Source organism: Rousettus aegyptiacus, unplaced genomic scaffold (assembly GCF_014176215.1).
Source record: "Rousettus aegyptiacus isolate mRouAeg1 unplaced genomic scaffold, mRouAeg1.p scaffold_m13_p_16, whole genome shotgun sequence".
Lineage (NCBI taxonomy): Eukaryota > Metazoa > Chordata > Mammalia > Chiroptera > Pteropodidae > Rousettus > Rousettus aegyptiacus.
The window spans coordinates 6,151,129-6,167,978 of NW_023416291.1; the positions used below are offsets into that span (position 1 = coordinate 6,151,129).

General features: G+C 35.2%; 1 protein-coding gene across 2 annotated transcripts in view; it reads right to left on the reverse strand.

Moving 5' to 3' along the window:
• The window catches only part of SCLT1 (sodium channel and clathrin linker 1), an 89,802-nt gene extending 73,013 nt beyond the window's left edge, over window positions 1-16,789 (reverse strand). For both annotated transcript variants that reach the window (XM_016155776.2, XM_016155778.2), the window contains exons 1-2: window positions 16,288-16,789; window positions 6,855-6,922 (exon numbers count right to left, since the gene is read on the reverse strand). In XM_016155776.2, the coding sequence (XP_016011262.2) occupies window positions 6,855-6,922; window positions 16,288-16,321 (102 nt within the window). In that variant the 5' untranslated portion in view covers window positions 16,322-16,789. The remainder of the gene's footprint in view (window positions 1-6,854; window positions 6,923-16,287) is intronic.
• Window positions 16,790-16,850: the final 61 nt, after the last annotated feature.

Consider the following 16,850-nt stretch of genomic DNA (forward strand, 5'->3'; position numbering starts at 1 on the left):
GCAAAAATAGCCAAGATAATCTGGCAAAAAAAAAAGGAGGGGAAGAGGGAAGGACTTGTCCTACTACACATCAAAACACTGAATGCTAGAGTAATTAAAACAGTATGGTACAGGCACACAAACTGAACATTATTAAAAAATCAAGAAATAGATTCAAGCATCTGTAGGTATGTGATATACGAAAGAAGTAGAATTGTAATTGAAAGGACAAAACGTTGCTTTTCAACCAAAAATGTTATCAAAATAAGATTAGATTCTAACACATAATGGGAAAATACGTTTCAGATAGACTAAAGATCAAAGTGTTTTTAAAAATATTTGACAGTTATTGAAAGAAAATGTATTGTTGACACTTTGGGATATAGAAAGCTTTCTTAAGTTCCCAAAATGAAGAGGCTTTGGTCTGTTTTTTTGTTTTGTTTTGTTTTGTTTTTCCCTACCGATATCCCAAACAGTGCCTGACGTACTTTCACTCAAAATACATTTTCTAACTGGAAGACAACAAGAATAACACTTAGAAAGACTAACATATTTTACAACATCTAAATTTAACACTTCTATACAGCCGAAGGTACCATAGGCAAAAAGGCCAATGTTTGTAGCATGACCAAAAATTTAGTATCTAACAAAAAACATAGAGAATATTCAAACACAAGATTTACACGAAAGTTCAATGAAGTTTTCATTGTAAAAAGAAAAAAAAAAAGGTTTATCCATAAAATAAATAAAAAATAATACAAGATCCAGTAAGTAGTTCAAGGAATTAAAAATATTTATAAGCATCATCATGGACATATCACAAAAACAAAGAGAGTAGTTAATTCTATGCATGGAGGAAAAGGAATAGAAAAGAGGGGAAGAGTGAGAGGTTCAAAGAGATTTTTAAGTGTTATCTGTAATATTTGTTTTAAAAAAAGGTATTTATGATCACATATACAATAAAAAGAGAACACGAGATACAACTCCAAAAATCCTCTGAATTCTAAAGTTTCACTTAACTAATTTTCAAAACCGTAACTCTGAAAACACTTATTTACTGTGTGCCAGTCCCCTGAGGCACAGTAGGTAATACAAAGGTGAACAACTGATGGTCTTTACCCATGAGAGATGCAGAGTTATAAGAGGAAGAAGCAAATAAACAAGAAACAACAATAATAAGAATAAAAACATGCATGCAAGAGGCACAGAATGGTGAGATTAGAAGAAAATTAACTTCTTTATTCAAGTACTACATACATACATAATTATAGAAAAGTGCAAAAACTATAAGAATACGGATTTTCACAAAATGAATATACCAGTGCAATCACAAGTTGGATCAAGAAACAATATATGCTGTCTTTGCATTTGCACAGTAGGTACTAGGTTAACAGAAATATGTGCATATTGGTACCACTGACTTAATCTTGCATTTCATTTCTATGGAAACATTAAATCAAAGCAAACACATCATTCTGACATGCGGAAGTTTCAGTTAACTTAGTGTCACGCGAAGTGAGAACTGCCTATATGACCAGCATCCCCAGAACCCCCAACTGCCCTCTTCCAGTCACTGTCCCCCAATTCTCCAAGTGTAACTAATATTCTGACTTCTATCACTGGGGCCTGTTTTTTAAAGTTTATAAAAATGTAATAATTCAGTATGTTTTCTATTATGTCTGAATTCTTTTGTTCAAATTGGGTTTATAAGATTAATTCTTGTTGTGAGGGATTTGGTTTGTTCATTCTAATTGCCAAACACTATTTCATTCTATGAGCATGCTACAATATAAGTATGCCTTCTACTACTGTTAAATGAACTTTCTTTTGGCATACACATTTCTGATGGGTACACCTAGAAAGGAACTGATGATTCATAGGGTCCGCATCAGTCAGTTGTAATAGTGGTTGTACCAATTTACTCTCCCAAAAGCAGCACCTGAGAGCTGTCCAACATCCTTGTCAACGCTTGGATTTACGTCTTTCACTTTAGTCATTGGGTGTGTAGTAGTATCTCATTGTAGTTTTAATTTGCATTTACTTAGAAACAATGAAGGTGAACGCTTTTCACAATTTTTTTTTCTTTTTTAAGCAAGACAACCCTTGGTTGACCTCACAGATTGCAAGGACCTTGTCATCTTACAATCCCTTATTTTTTATTTTTTACGCTTACAGCACCTTGTCTTCCTAGGTGGTCTCCCATCCAAGTACTAACCAGGCCTGACTCTGCTTAGCTTCCAAGTTCAGGCTTTTCACAAACTTACTGACTACTGTGAAGTACCTGTCCAAGTTTTTTGCCTGTTTTCCTGAGTATTTTTTGATATTGATTTAAAGCTATTCTTTACACAGTCTAACATGAATTTTTGCCAGATTGCAAATATACTCTCCCATCCCTAGCTTGCTTTAACTTTCTTAATGGTGTCTTTTAACAAATATAAATTCTTTTATTTTGATTTAGTCCAGTTTGTCAGTCATTTACTTTATATGATTACTGGTTTTTTGCGTCCTGTTAAAGACAACATGCCTACTACGGACTTGTTCCCCTAAGCTTCCTTCTAAAAGTTTTATTATTTTACCTTACCCATTTAGATACACAATCAATCCAGAAGTGATATTTGAGAATATTATGCATAGGGATCAAGATTAATCTTTTTTCTAAATGGATCTGACATGCGTAGAGCTATTTCTTTACTCTGTTCAATTGATTTACTTCTCTATCCTTAGTCAATATCATATGTCTTGATCATTAGAGCTTTACAGTAAATCTTGACATCTGCTAGTATCTGTTCTCCAGCTTTGTTATTCTTAGGATTGCCTTAGCTTTTCTTGGCCTTGTGCATATAAATTTTGGAAACAGCTTGTCAAGTTTCAAGAAAAATGTCCTACTGGCATTTTGATTGGGATCGTGCTGAAATCAATTAATAAGTCTTACAATCAATGACTATAGTATATTTTTCTTCTTTCTTAATTTTTATTAATATTTTATAATTTTCAAGTCTTATACTCTTCACATTAGAATTATTCCTAAATATTTAACGTTTTTTTCATGCTATTCTAAGTAGTACCACTATTTAAATTTCATTGTCTATTAGATTATTGCTATTTATACAAATAAAATTAAATCTGCTATTTTGCCTTGTATCCAAAGACACTGCTAAATTCATTTATCATCTGACGATTAAAAGATTCCTTGGATTTTCTGTATACACACTTATTTTCCAGAAATAACGACAGTGTTATTTATTCCTTTCCAGTTTTTATGTATTTATTCATATTGCTCATACTTCAATACGATGCTGAATAAAAGTGATTTTAGCATGCCCCATTCTCATTCTCAGTGGGGAAACTTTCAACCTTTCACCATCAAGTACAATTCATATCTAGTTTTTTTATAGCTAACCTATCCAATTGAGGAAGTTACTTTTTATTCCTAGGTTGTTGAAATTTTTTATCATAATTAGGGAGTTGACTTTTATCGATGATTTTCTGGATCTCTTGAGATAGTCGTATAATCCTGCCATTATGGTGATTTACACTGACTTACTTTTAAGTGTTTTTGTATCACTGGAATAAATCCCCACTTGGTGATGTGGCATTATCTTTTTCGTATATTTGGTTTGCTAATTATATTTTGGGCTTTTTAAATGTAAATTCATGAGTAAGGTTGTCATAATATCCTAAGTCTATTGCAAATTTTGGTATCAAGGTTATGCTGGCCTCAAAAAAGCAGTCAAGAAAGGATTCTCTTTTTTCTATCTCTGAAGAGAGATGTAAGATTGGTTTCGTTTCTTCCTTTATATGTTTGAAAAAGTTCACTATGAGGTCCTCTAGACCTAAGGCTCATTCGGTAGGAAGGTTTTAATATTGAATTCAATTTTTTTAATAGATGAAAGACTTGCTTCTTATATCAGTTTTACTAAGTTTTGCTTTTCAAGGCATTCTGTCTACTTCATCTAAATTGTCAAAGTAATTTGCATAAAGTTATTCAATATCCTTTTACAATCATTTTGCAAGGTATGTAGAGTCTGAGTGATGGCAAATTTTTCAACTGGTCCTCATAATTTGAGTTTTCTCACTTTGCTTTATCTTGGTCTACCTTGGTGGAGGTATATGCATTTTACTGATCTTTTAAAACAAGCAATTTTTTAGTTTTTTCCCTCTCTAATCTTATGTTTATTTGCTTATTTCATTATTTTCTACCTCTCTCTTATTTCTTTATTTGCCTTTAATTTGCTCTGCTCTTTCAATCTGTTCTGTTTTCAAAAGCATTTAATTAAGTCTACAAAATTTCCTTTAAGCCCTGCTTTACCTATAGCCTACAAGTTTTAAAAATCTAAATTAACTTTTTTACATTGAAATAATTGCTGATTGTTGATTCGGATGCCATTATAAGAAATAACAGAGAGCTGTCATATAGCTTTTTCCAAGTCTTCCCCAAGGTAACCTCTTGCAAAACTACAGTAAAATATAGTACAATATCACAGCCATGATCCTGAGTCAAAACGCAGAAGAGTTCCCAAACCCAGGGATCCTCCCTGCTGCCCCTTGATGGCCACACGACCTACTTCCCACCCCTCCCATCTCCAAAGTTAGTATGTGTTCTCCATTTATATAATTTTGCCATGTCAAGAATTTTATTTTAAATCGAGTCGATACAGTATGTAGACTTTGGCAACTGGCTCTACTTCCCACTCAGCACAATTTCTAGGATATCAGTTGAATGCCTTAATAACTGATTCCTTTGTGTGGCTGAGTTACATTGCATGGGAAGTACGCAACAACAGTTTGTTTAAGCAGTCACCCACTGAAGGACATCTGGGTTGTTTCCAATTTGGGACTAGTACGAACAAAGCTGCTATAAATATTTGTGTACACATTTTTGTTTGAACATAAACTCATTTATATTTTCATAACTTAAATGAACTTATGTTCATTTAAGTTGTCATTTCTCTATGATAAATGCTCAGGAATACAAATCTCGGGTTGTATATTTACTTGTTAAAGAAACTGCCAAATGGTTTTCCAGAGTATCATTTTGCATTCCACCAGCAACGTATGAGTGATCCAGCTTTTCTGCACACTTGCCAGTACTTGAGTTTTCACTGTTTTATTTTAACCATCCTGGAAGGTATGTAACATCTCATTATGGTTTTAATTTTTTTAACTAACCTAGTGATTGTGATAGACTGAATAATGGACACTTGAAGAGGTTTACGTCCTAATCTCTGAAGCTGTAAAGATGGTATGACATAAAGCAACGGCCGAAGTTGAAGTGATGAGAGCCGAAGCAGTGCGTGCGCCTGGGTCCCACGTGCCCTTTGATAACGGCTTCCTCCTCCTTCTATGTCTTCCTTTACCACAAAACAAACAGGAAAAAAGATCCCTCTGGAAACTTTTTTAGAAACCAGAATAATGTTTCTGGGGTGAAGAACCCCCAAAGGATGCACGCTGCATGAAACCAAGGACATGGACTTATTGCTGGGAAGCAGATTCGCCGTCCTCTCATGACAGCAGAGCTCCTTCCCTCCCACCACTGCGAGCCACGCAGCGAGGCAAGGAGGGCCACGGCGCGGGGAGCGCTGGGGCAGCAGCCTGTGCTGAAGAGACGGACCGCGGAGGAGTCGTAGGCAGTGACATGAACAATGGATAGGAATCAAGATCTGATTGTACAACTACGAGAATCGTACGTGTTAGAGAAGAACATAAACCTCCAGAGAATTAGAGGAGCCATCATTTCACCACAGAGCACATCACTAGGTAAGGGAAGACCTGTCCCCACTCGGTATGTTATCCTTAGGCTTTAACAAATCAAAATCACATGCATGATGCAGGTACATCTAAAAGCTGACTAGAGTCCTTGTTTTATCTGGTAAAACCAGCTTTCATAATCAAATCTGTCACAGCTTTCAGGAGATATAATGTAACACCATGCCCAGAAGTCTTTTCGGGCTTTGAAATTAATCTTTTGTTTGAATCCTCTCTTTGGGCATAGTCTGTTAAACAGAGGTGAAAGAAGCTAAGAATGTGAGCAAAGTTTAGAGGCTATTGAATTAAGAAAGACTGTCTGCCTAAATAACCAAATAACATAAGAAAAAAAATATGATTAACATAATGAATAGTGGATGGGTAGTTAGTTTCAAGACCATTTAGAAATAAAAAACACAGCACTAGGCTAAATGTTGAGTATACGTTAAAATATCAGTAAGGATGAGTATACTCAAGTCGATTAAACTATTTCTTTTATAATACTTTAAAAGAAACTTTCTAATACCTTAAAAACATTTTCAGTTTCAATTACAAGATTCATTTATGTAGAAAGCAAAATACGCCCTTATTGATTCAGTAAGCTATCACTAATCTAGGGGCTATAAATATTCTTTTAATTTTCTAAAACTCCAATAAGTACACCTTATTTAAAAAAAAAATTAAACGCAACATTTAAATATAAACATATACCCAAAGAAATATTAAAAACAATATCTCTATTATTTACTATTTTGAGTTAGTTTATGTTTGTCATAATTTCTGAAAGCTCAGAGAGTTAAAGTTTATAACTGGAAGTATCCTGAGAAACAATTTTAGAATGTTTTGAAACTACAATGAATTCTCATTTTCAAACTCAACTTGGACATTTTACCACCACACATAATATGCAAGTTCCAACTCTGAAAAAAGAGGTAATTTCTATGGTCAAAGATTTACATTCATTAAGCAAAAACGAGTTTTCTTCTTTACAATAATCAAAATTATAAGCAAAATTTCAAAGCACTGTAGGCAACATCACATGACAACCCAAAGAATTTATTTTGCATCATATTTCTGTAGATATATTTACAACCAAAATAAACCTGTTAGATTTTAATTAATTTACATACCTGAACTGATGAATATTTGGAAAAATTTTCCATTTGATACTGCCTAAGAATTTCATTTAGTCTTTGATCTGAAACAAAAAGAAAAATCAATTTGTAGTTCTCTGAAAATGTTCAATGTTTAAAAACTAGGAATAAAGTAGGCAGTATTTGATACAGCCAATGCAAAACTGCGAGTCTCCACTGCTTCTCAAAATAAATGAATCATCCATTTTAAGACACTATTTCAGAACTTAAGGATGGGGCTCCTTCCATATACCTACACAAGCTAACTACTACCAGCGGGGAAAACGCAGCTGCGAAGAACTAATTTTTCTGATCTCATAAATTTGAATGTTCTGTCTCTCCTAGCTTGCTGCAGATTAGCAGAAGTCAAAAAACATTCTTTACATTTATTTTTAAATTCCTGCTACTGGAAGTGAAAAGTTGGACAGATAAGCTGTAGTCATATTTTTTAGAATTGCTAAAATCTGCTGAAATTCTTTTCCGGGACAAACCTTCATTTCGAGGAGAAACTGTAGAACACAGAATCCGAATGAAGCAGTAGTGGGCAAGAGACAATGGAAAAGAAGGTCCAGAATCAAGCCAAGAGCTCTCAGTAAGAACAAGATAATATTTTTAAACCAAGAAACATACAGTAGAATACAGCATCCAATAAACATACAATGCTCATTCTTTCGAGATCACATGTAACTTTCAAAACTGCAATAGAGCAAGTGTCAAAAACTTACAAAAGACTGAAGCCAAAGAAAGCATGTTATCTAGCAACAGCACAATTAAACTAGAATCAAGACCCAAAAAGTAAGGGAAAAATCTCCATAAATTTTAAAATTAAAAAATTACTTTTCAGTAACCTATAGGTCTCAGGAAGTATTACAAAAATACAAAATAAATAAAAGTATTGTGAACTGAATGATAGTGAAAATGTGATACCTCGAAACCTGCTTAACAATGAACTACACACCCATCCCAAAATATTAGAAAAAGAACAGTATATTAAACCCAGAGAGAGCCAGGTGAAAGAAATAATAAAGATTAGCCACCACGCCACAGAGAGCCAGGTGAAAGAAATAATAAAGATTAAGCACACACAAAAAAGAGCAACAAATACAATCATCTCAAAAGCTACAGAAAAAGCATCTGATGAAATTCAAGATATATTCATGATAAAGCTCTAGAAATATAGGAACAGAAGGGCACTTCCTTAATATGATAATGGACTCCTATATAAATCCACAATAAACGTCATACATAAGGTTTGAAAACTTTCCCATGAACTTGGGAATAGCAGAAAGATAAATTCTTTTGATATTTATTCACACTCTACTGGAGGTCTAAGTTAACACTACAAGGCAAGTAAAATAAAAGGTATAGACTTAAAAGGAAGAAAAAGCTGTCATTATTTATAGTTATAAGTGTGTATACGGTAAATGCAAAAAGAACACACAAATTCTTATATCGATAATTAAGTTTTGCAAGGTTGTTGGATACAAATCAATATACAAAAATTATATTTCTATATACTGGCAACATAAAGTTAGAAAAAATAAAAGATAATTTACAGTATGATAAAAATATCGATGTCTAGAAAGCCAGCAAAAGATATGTAAGAATCTTGCATAGAAAACTATGAAACATTCAGGAGAAATATTAAAGACCTAAATAAGTGGAGAGACATTTATAGTTTACAGGATTCAGTATTGTCAAGATGACAATTCTACTCAAATTGATCCGTAGGTTCAATGCAATCCCAATTAATACTCACAAAGAGGATTTTGCAGAAATTTAAAAGTTGATTTTTAAATATAAGTGGAAATGCAACGAGAATAGTTAGGACATTTTTGTGAAATAAGAACGGGGAGAAGACCTGTTCTACCAGATATCAAGATTTATTATAAAGCTGCAGTGATTTATGTAGTGTGATAGTCACACACGAATAAACACAATTGACCAATGGAAGAGAATTTAGAATCCAGAAATACTTTCATGTATATATGAGCACTTAAATTATGATCAAAGGGACATGCAGAGCAGAGAGGAAGGACAACCTTTTTGTAAGTGGTTCTAGGTCAACTAAATATTTTCATGGAAAAGAATAAAACTCATCCATAAAGATCAATTCTAGGTGAAATAAAGATCTAATTGTGAATGCCAAAACAATAAATTCTAGAACAGAATAAAGAGAATGAATATATTTATAACCCTATGGTAGGGAAAGATTTTAAAAACTGAACACAAAAAGCACTGTCCATAAAATAAAACACTGATGAACCGGACCACATTAAAATTAAGTACTTCTGTTCATTGAAAATAAGACTTGAGAGTAAAAATGCAAGCCATAAACATGGAGAAGATATTTCCAACACATAAAACTGACAAAAGGCTTATATTGAGAATATACGAAAAAAAAAAAACATATCAACTAAAAGGCAGACAATCATATAAAAAGTGATATGCTTGGAATGGGTATGTCACAAAAAAGGTTACCTAAGTGGCCAATAAACATAAGCTGCTCAACCTCATTAGGCATTGAGAAAATACAAATTAAAATTACAATAAATAAAGTGTTAAAATTAAAAAACAAATGTTGGTGGAAATGTGGAATAAGGAAAACTCCCATACACTGCTAGTAGGAGTGTAAATTAGCACGACTTTAAAATTAAACAGACACATAATTCCTAGGAATGTAATAAACCAAAATGTATGCACTTAAACACCAAGCGCCATGACCAAGGCGGAGCGGGGGGGAAGGTGAGAGCATTATCACCTTTGGTCCCAAACTGGAAACTACAAATATCCATCAAAAGAAGAATGGATAAATATGATAAATTTAAAAACTGGAACACTCTACAGAAATGAAATGAACAAACTATACCTACATGCAAGAATACGGATAAATCTCAAAACCACAATGTTGAATGAAAGAAGCCAAATACACAAGGATACAGAGTTTATAACTCCATTTATACAAAGTTCAAACACAGGCAAAACTAAACTATAAGTGGAAAATTAGATATTGGTTATCTTCAATTATCTCTGAGGAAGGGAGAAAGATTATGATTCAAGGGGACTTCTGGGGTCCTAGCAACCTTGACTTTAATATTTGTTTTCATTACTTTTCTGTATATGTTATGCACCAGCATAGATGCATATACATGCAATACATACTAACTACAGACATACACATAAACAAAAAATGTATATAATGTGCACACTCATAGTGTATACATTATATGTTGGGAATTCAGATAACAGTTTATTTCTTAAAAGTATAATTTAGTGGCATATTAATAATGTAAATGATTTTAAACTTTTTATTGAGTGTAAAAGAAATTATCCTCAATTTTTTTTTTTTTTTATTGTTATCCTCAGGACTTTTAAGATAGCACTAAAATTTTACCACCACTGCAGGACCTGGTTTTTGCCTATTAATATTCTCCATTCTCAGTCTTAAAAGGAGGTTGGAGTTTTGGCCATGGATATAATAATTCTAATACAAACTACTTCTTTTTCCCTAATAGGGTTTTCAAATAAAAAATGGTAAATCAGATTTCTCAGTGATTAAAATAGGTTAAGTAGTCAATCGTGGATTAATAATGAGAGAGACACATTCAGTCTTCATAGATTGACTTTAATTTGAAGAAAATTTTCCCTTAACTTGTATCTACGATTTCCTTTATTCATTCAACAAGTACTTATTTCACTGTTGTTTAATTTGCATTTTCTGAATTACTGATAAGATTGACATTTTTTCATATTTTTATCAGTTTTTCAGACTTTGTTTTGCAAATGGCCTAGTCATATTCTTTAACCATTTTTCTATTAGCATGAATATATTTTTGTTTGTGAAAGATCTTTCTAAATTCTGGATGCTAATCAACTCTGTTATATTTATTGTAAATATGTATCTTCTTCCTTTTTGCAGTTGGGCTAGTCATTTATTGATGATGTTTTTTGTGATATCCAAGTTTTTATTTATAATGCAGTCTACCCATACATCTTTTTTCCAGTAAAAAATGTTTGTCCATTGAAAAAATCTTCTCCTATCCTGAGTTCATAAAGACACCCTCTTAATTTTTTTTCTGAAAGCTTTAATTGAATCAACCTCGAGATGATTTTCTGTGATGTACAAAAGGTATTTGTATTATTTTCTTTCCCATTTGGATAACCACTTATTCCAGTACCATATGCTGAACAGTCTGTCCTCTTCCCACTGATCTGTAGAGCCTGTTTTTTCAGATAACAACTGCTCATGATGTGTAATTTTCTGTGCTAATTTATTTCACTGGTCTCTATATTTATCAATATAACATTGATTTAATAATTGGATATTTATAATAATTCTTAACAGTTAGTTAAATAAAATTTCCCAACTTAATGTTTTGTTTTTTTTAAACTCTTTGGCTATTCTCAGGAACTGATGTATTTACTACACTGAGTGTCCTAATCACCAAATTTGATATGTTTCTCCATTAATCTATGTCTTCTTTCATGTACTCAATTTTCTAATGCTAACTATTTTTTCATTGCTGGGATGAACCCAACATGAAATGAAGACAATTGTATGTGTATGTATATATCTACACACATGTTCATTCATGGATTTGATTTACTAATATTTTATTTAGCACTTTAGTTTCTATGTGCATAAGTGAAACAAGTTTCTCTCGTTGGTAGTAGTTAAGAACACAGACACTTGACGCTACACTGCCTGGGTTTAAATCGCAGCTCACCACTTACAGGGTAGTTATGAGTTAAGCTTGAATTTGTGGTGGTGCTTGTCCAGAAAGTTGATATTTTATCTTTGGTTACTGAACAACTGGGTGTGAGACCCGTAAAGGCAACCTGAACAACTTATCCTGGGGATGAGGTGCCATTGGGCACGAGCTGCAGAAAAGTAGGGGCATACTCGCATCGAGATTACTGACAAAAGAGCAGATGAGCTAACCGGCACAGCTGTAGCCTGTGTAAGAAAGCAGTAAAAGCAAGCTGGGAAAAAGTTAAAGAAATGAATGAAAATGAAGTGTTCAAAGATACAGATCTTTATCTTTTAAGATAAAGAATAGTGACAGTAGAGTAAGACACTCGTATTTAAGATTTCAAAAGTAAGGCAACTTGAACAGGACTTCTTCTAATGCCCAAGATGAAATAATGAGGACTACCTTCCCTCCTCACACAACCAAAAACAAATAAATGAAACGATGATTTGTAAGACACTAGACACCTGACAATAATGCTGAGAGATGCAAATCTAATAAGGTGAGATATATGACTGCCCAGCTTAATGACTTGAGAGATTGTCCAGGCCATGGCACCAGGAGGGTAAAATACAGACAGAGATCAGCGGACTCTCTGAATTAAGAAGATGGAGCCAAGAGTCGATGGAGACTAAGTAAATTAAAATAGGCTGTGCAAACTAAGGAGAGAAACTGCACATGTGAACTCCACACATGTGACGTCTGCAGAGGGTCTCTCTTAGGTATACAACAGAGTACAGAGTAGCCATTTTATTAAAGAAACTGAATGTGTAGTTTAAAATCTGTACACAAAGAAAATTCTAGGTCCAATTTGCTTCGCTGGTGAATTCTACTAAAATTTTAAGGAAAAAATAATACCAATTCTACACAAACTCTTCCAGAATATTAAAGAGGATAAAATATTTTCCAAATAATTCTGTAAGGGTAACATTATCTGATACCAAACCAGACAAATATGTTAGAAAAATAAGGGGAAAAAAAGCTTTAGGAATATAGATGTTAAAATTTTAAACAAAGAAAATCAAATTTGACAATATATAAACAGGATAATATATCGTTACCAAGAGGAATTTATCGCAAAAATGGAAAAGGCCTTAACATGTTAATATTTGAAATTTAATCAATGTAAATTATCCTATTAACAAACTAAAAATGAAAAAAAAAAATCATCTCAGTAAATGCAGAAAAAGCATTTGAAAAAAATCTGACATTCATTCTTATAAAAACTCTCAGAAAACCAATAGATAGGCATATTCTCAACCTATTAAGAACTTCAGTGAAAAAACTACAGCTAGTATCATCCTTAATTCTGAAAGAAAGATGTTTCTCCCCTAAACCAGGAACTAGACAAAGATGTCCATTCCAATCACCCCTGTTCAGCACTGTAGTGGAGGTTATAACCAGGGCAATAAGACAATAAAACGAAATAAAAGGCATTCAAATTGGAAAGGAAGAAGTAAAACTTTTTATTTACAAGATGAAAAGATTGTCTATGCAGAAAATATGATGGACTTTACGAAAACCTATTAGAACTAATAAGTGAGTTTATAAAGGTTGCAGGTTACAATATGCAAAAAAAATTGATTTATATGTAATAGCAATGATAAATCAGAAAATAAAAGTAAAAGAATAATGCCATTAACAATAGTATCAAAAACAATAATAGAGATAAATCTGCAAAATCTGTATACTAAAAACTGTTAAATATATAATATAGGGAGAGATATATCTTTTCATTGGTCAGAGAACTCAATGTCATTAAGATATGAATTCAATACAGATTGATCAATAGATTCAATGCAATGGCTATCAAAATCCTAGCATCTTTTATGTAGAAATTGGCAAGCTACTTCTAAACTTTATACGGAAGTGCAAAGGACCTAGGATAGCTGAAACAACTGTGAAAAAGACCAAATTTGAAAGGCTAACACTATCTGATTTTAAGGCTTATATAAAACTTCAAATATCAAAATACTGGGATATTGCTGTCTGGGTAGATAAACTGATCAATGGAACAGAATAGAATCCAGAAATGGATCTACACAAATATGAACAACTGATTTTTAAACAAGGTGCAAAGTACTCCAGGAGAGAAAGGACAGCCTTCAATTGGGCATCCACATGCAAACAAGCAAGCCTTGACTCTTGCCCTCCGCGCATACAATATTTAACTCAAAATGGATCATAGATCTAAATGTATAACTTAAAACTACAAAACTTCTAGAAGAAAATCTTTACAGCCTTAGGTTAGGCAGAGATTTCTTAGATGGGACACAGATCCATAAAAGAACAAATTGATGAACTGAACTTCATTGAAATGAAAAAGTTCTGCTCTGTAAAAGACACTGTTAAGAGAATGAAAGGAAAGAATGATTCCATTCCACCGCGCATAAACCCCACTACGAGAATGAATTCTTAAGCTCCGAGCTTGATATACAAAAGTCTTTCTTTGAACAGGTCCCTAAGAACCATCAGATGGAGGTGGAACTTCAAATATCCTAGAAGTTTACTAAAGGCCTGGTTTGGTGTAGAAATGCCAGTGGTTATGATGTGTAAAGCTGACACTTTATCAGAGGCAGTGTCACAGAGAGTTGCCAGGTGAAAGGTATCAAATTGTCTTGAGCTAGACTACCAAATCCAAAAGGAGCAAATGATGAGGCAATCAAGATCAATAGATGCCAGTGTAGAGATCAGACGCAGGTGGGAGAAAGCTAAGCCATCTATACCTACCTAGGTGGTGTTTTAGGTTGTTCACCTATTAGAGTAACCTACCAGCTGTGATGATCATGCTAGGTCCAGATAAAGAAAAAAACTGGAGGGTCATAGACATCCTTCACTGATTTTCATCTCTTCATACAAACTCTGCCATTCGCGTTTCAATTTCCTGAACAAGCACTGCCATTTCAGACCTCTGAGCCCATGCTGCTGCTTCTGTCCCCTCTGAGATTCTCCTCTGCCACTCCACGTGCCTTCTAGCAAATCACCACTCATTTTTTCAAGAAATAATTTACTGTGCTTCTACTGTCTTATTTGGTTTCCTCTGGGATTTGGAGTTCAATTTTACCTACGAATTCTGGCTGGCTCATTCCCATATAACTCATAGTTGCTGACTGCCTCAGGTATTCTCTTCATCCAAACTCGAATTAATGTCCCATGCCACTCAGATGGTGTTCAGCCAGTTAGGGACAGTCCCACCTCAAATCTAAGAAATGATGCTAATAAGTATCATTATAGTGTCATTAATGATTTTGGGTAATATATACTTTGTATTTACTATATGCTAGACACCATGCTAAATGTTTTATTTGCACCATCTCATTTAATCCTCAAAACAATCCCATGAAGGTTATTGTGCTTTTAGATCCATTTTACAATGAGTAAACTGAAGCACAGAAACACTAAGTAACTTGCCCAAGGTCAGAGACATGGAAACAGAGCCAAGGTAAGTGTCTATACAGATTGAATCCAGAGGCTGAGTGTTTTTACTCACTGGTCAATAATGCTTCCAAAATGGAACTTAACATCCCCCCCCCCCCATCTTCCCAGTTGCTCAAGGCAACAATCTGAGTTGTTTTTTTTACCTCTTTCTCCCAAATCCCCTAATTGCCAATCTCACTGAACCAACCTTAGTTCACTTCTTACCTGCATGATGATGATAGTCACCTAACTGCATTCTACTATGATGCATGTTCCTCATTAATGGCCATGCTGGGCTTTCCAAAGCAAAATCTGATCACGTCATTTTCAACTATTGTCTTTTCAGTGGTTCCTGTAACCTGTGCAAGGGTCCAAACTCCTTAACACACAGCAGACAAGGCCCTTCGCCACCTGGCCTCATTCTTCCCTTTCATCTCCACTTGTCATTTCCCTACAAAACCTTCTTCCATTAGAGCTAACCTTCTTGCAAGATTTTAACAAAGCATATGCCTAATCCCCTCGATGCTGCAAATACCGTTCTTTTTGGCACCCCCACACAGCTCATTCTCTAGAAAATTCATATCAGTACTTCACATTTCAGCCCAACCAGTAACTTCCTTGACCACAGCTAATAATAAGCCTGTAATAGCTAATATTTGTTTAGCACTATGTGTCAGGTACTAGTTCAAATCCTTTACATAGTTTAATACTCATTCCATCATGCCAACCGAGGAAACCGAGGCAAAAGAGTTGGCAGTTGCTGCCACTTCGGTGTATTTATGGAATTTAGGTTTCCCTCCTCAAATTAAATTCTTGGAGGACAGAACTGTCCTCTTCATTTTTGTAGCAGCTCTGCTTTTATAGCGCTGGCACATAATCGAAACAGGAGGCGCTCAATAAACAGCTTTTGATTACACGGCCAGAGCAGTGCCTCTACGTTCTAACCGCACACCTGGCTTGGAAACCTCCTGGCCATTAGCTGCTTAATTACTCCAGAGCACGTGAGGAGCATAACAAGCACGTTGAGCGTCTAGCAGTCTCGTGTAAGCTTAAGGAACCTGCAAGTATTTACCAAACGGTTCTCCTTATCTATGTACACATTCTCACATATGCCACCAAGTTTTTTTCTGCAGCTAACTTCTTTAAGGGTTCACAAATTTCCACGCACCCAACAGGAATTCAAAAAAAAAAAAAATCAGTTGGTCAACGATGACGTGAAATATTATGTATAAGAATTTGCAATAAAGGAATATGGAGCTTACTTTGATCTCTCAGAAAGTCGATTTCTGTGGCCATTTCGATAAAATTTGGGTTTGGAGCTCTTCACCACCTTTACTTTCCTCAAAAATCTTCGGACCTCGCTGTGCGGGAAAACAAAACTGAGGCAACGCTCTGGAGACTGTCAAGCGGTGTCATCAGCAGCCTGCTCACGCGGCGTCAGCCTCCCTGCCGCGCCGCCTCGTCCTCCCCAGTCCCGGCCGGGCCCCTCGCTCCGGACACAGACTTCGGATCTCAGGGCTGCAGGGGACCCGCCAAGGGAATTCTGGTCCACGTTCTCACGAGCCCCAGCCGGGTCGCACCGGGACGCGGTGAAGGCGTGCCGTGGGTCACCCGGGGTCGTGTCGGGCCACCTAGGAGCGCGCGGACGGAGCTGGCGGGCAGCCGGCTGGCGGCGTCCTCCGCGGAGCGGCTGGCGACTCCCGCACGGCCGGGGCCGTCAGCGGAAGTCCACTCGGCGCGCCCTGCGACTTTGAAACCGGTGCCCCGGACCGCTCCTTGGAGACGGTGACGCCGTCTGCGTCAGCACGACGGCGTAAGCGCTGAC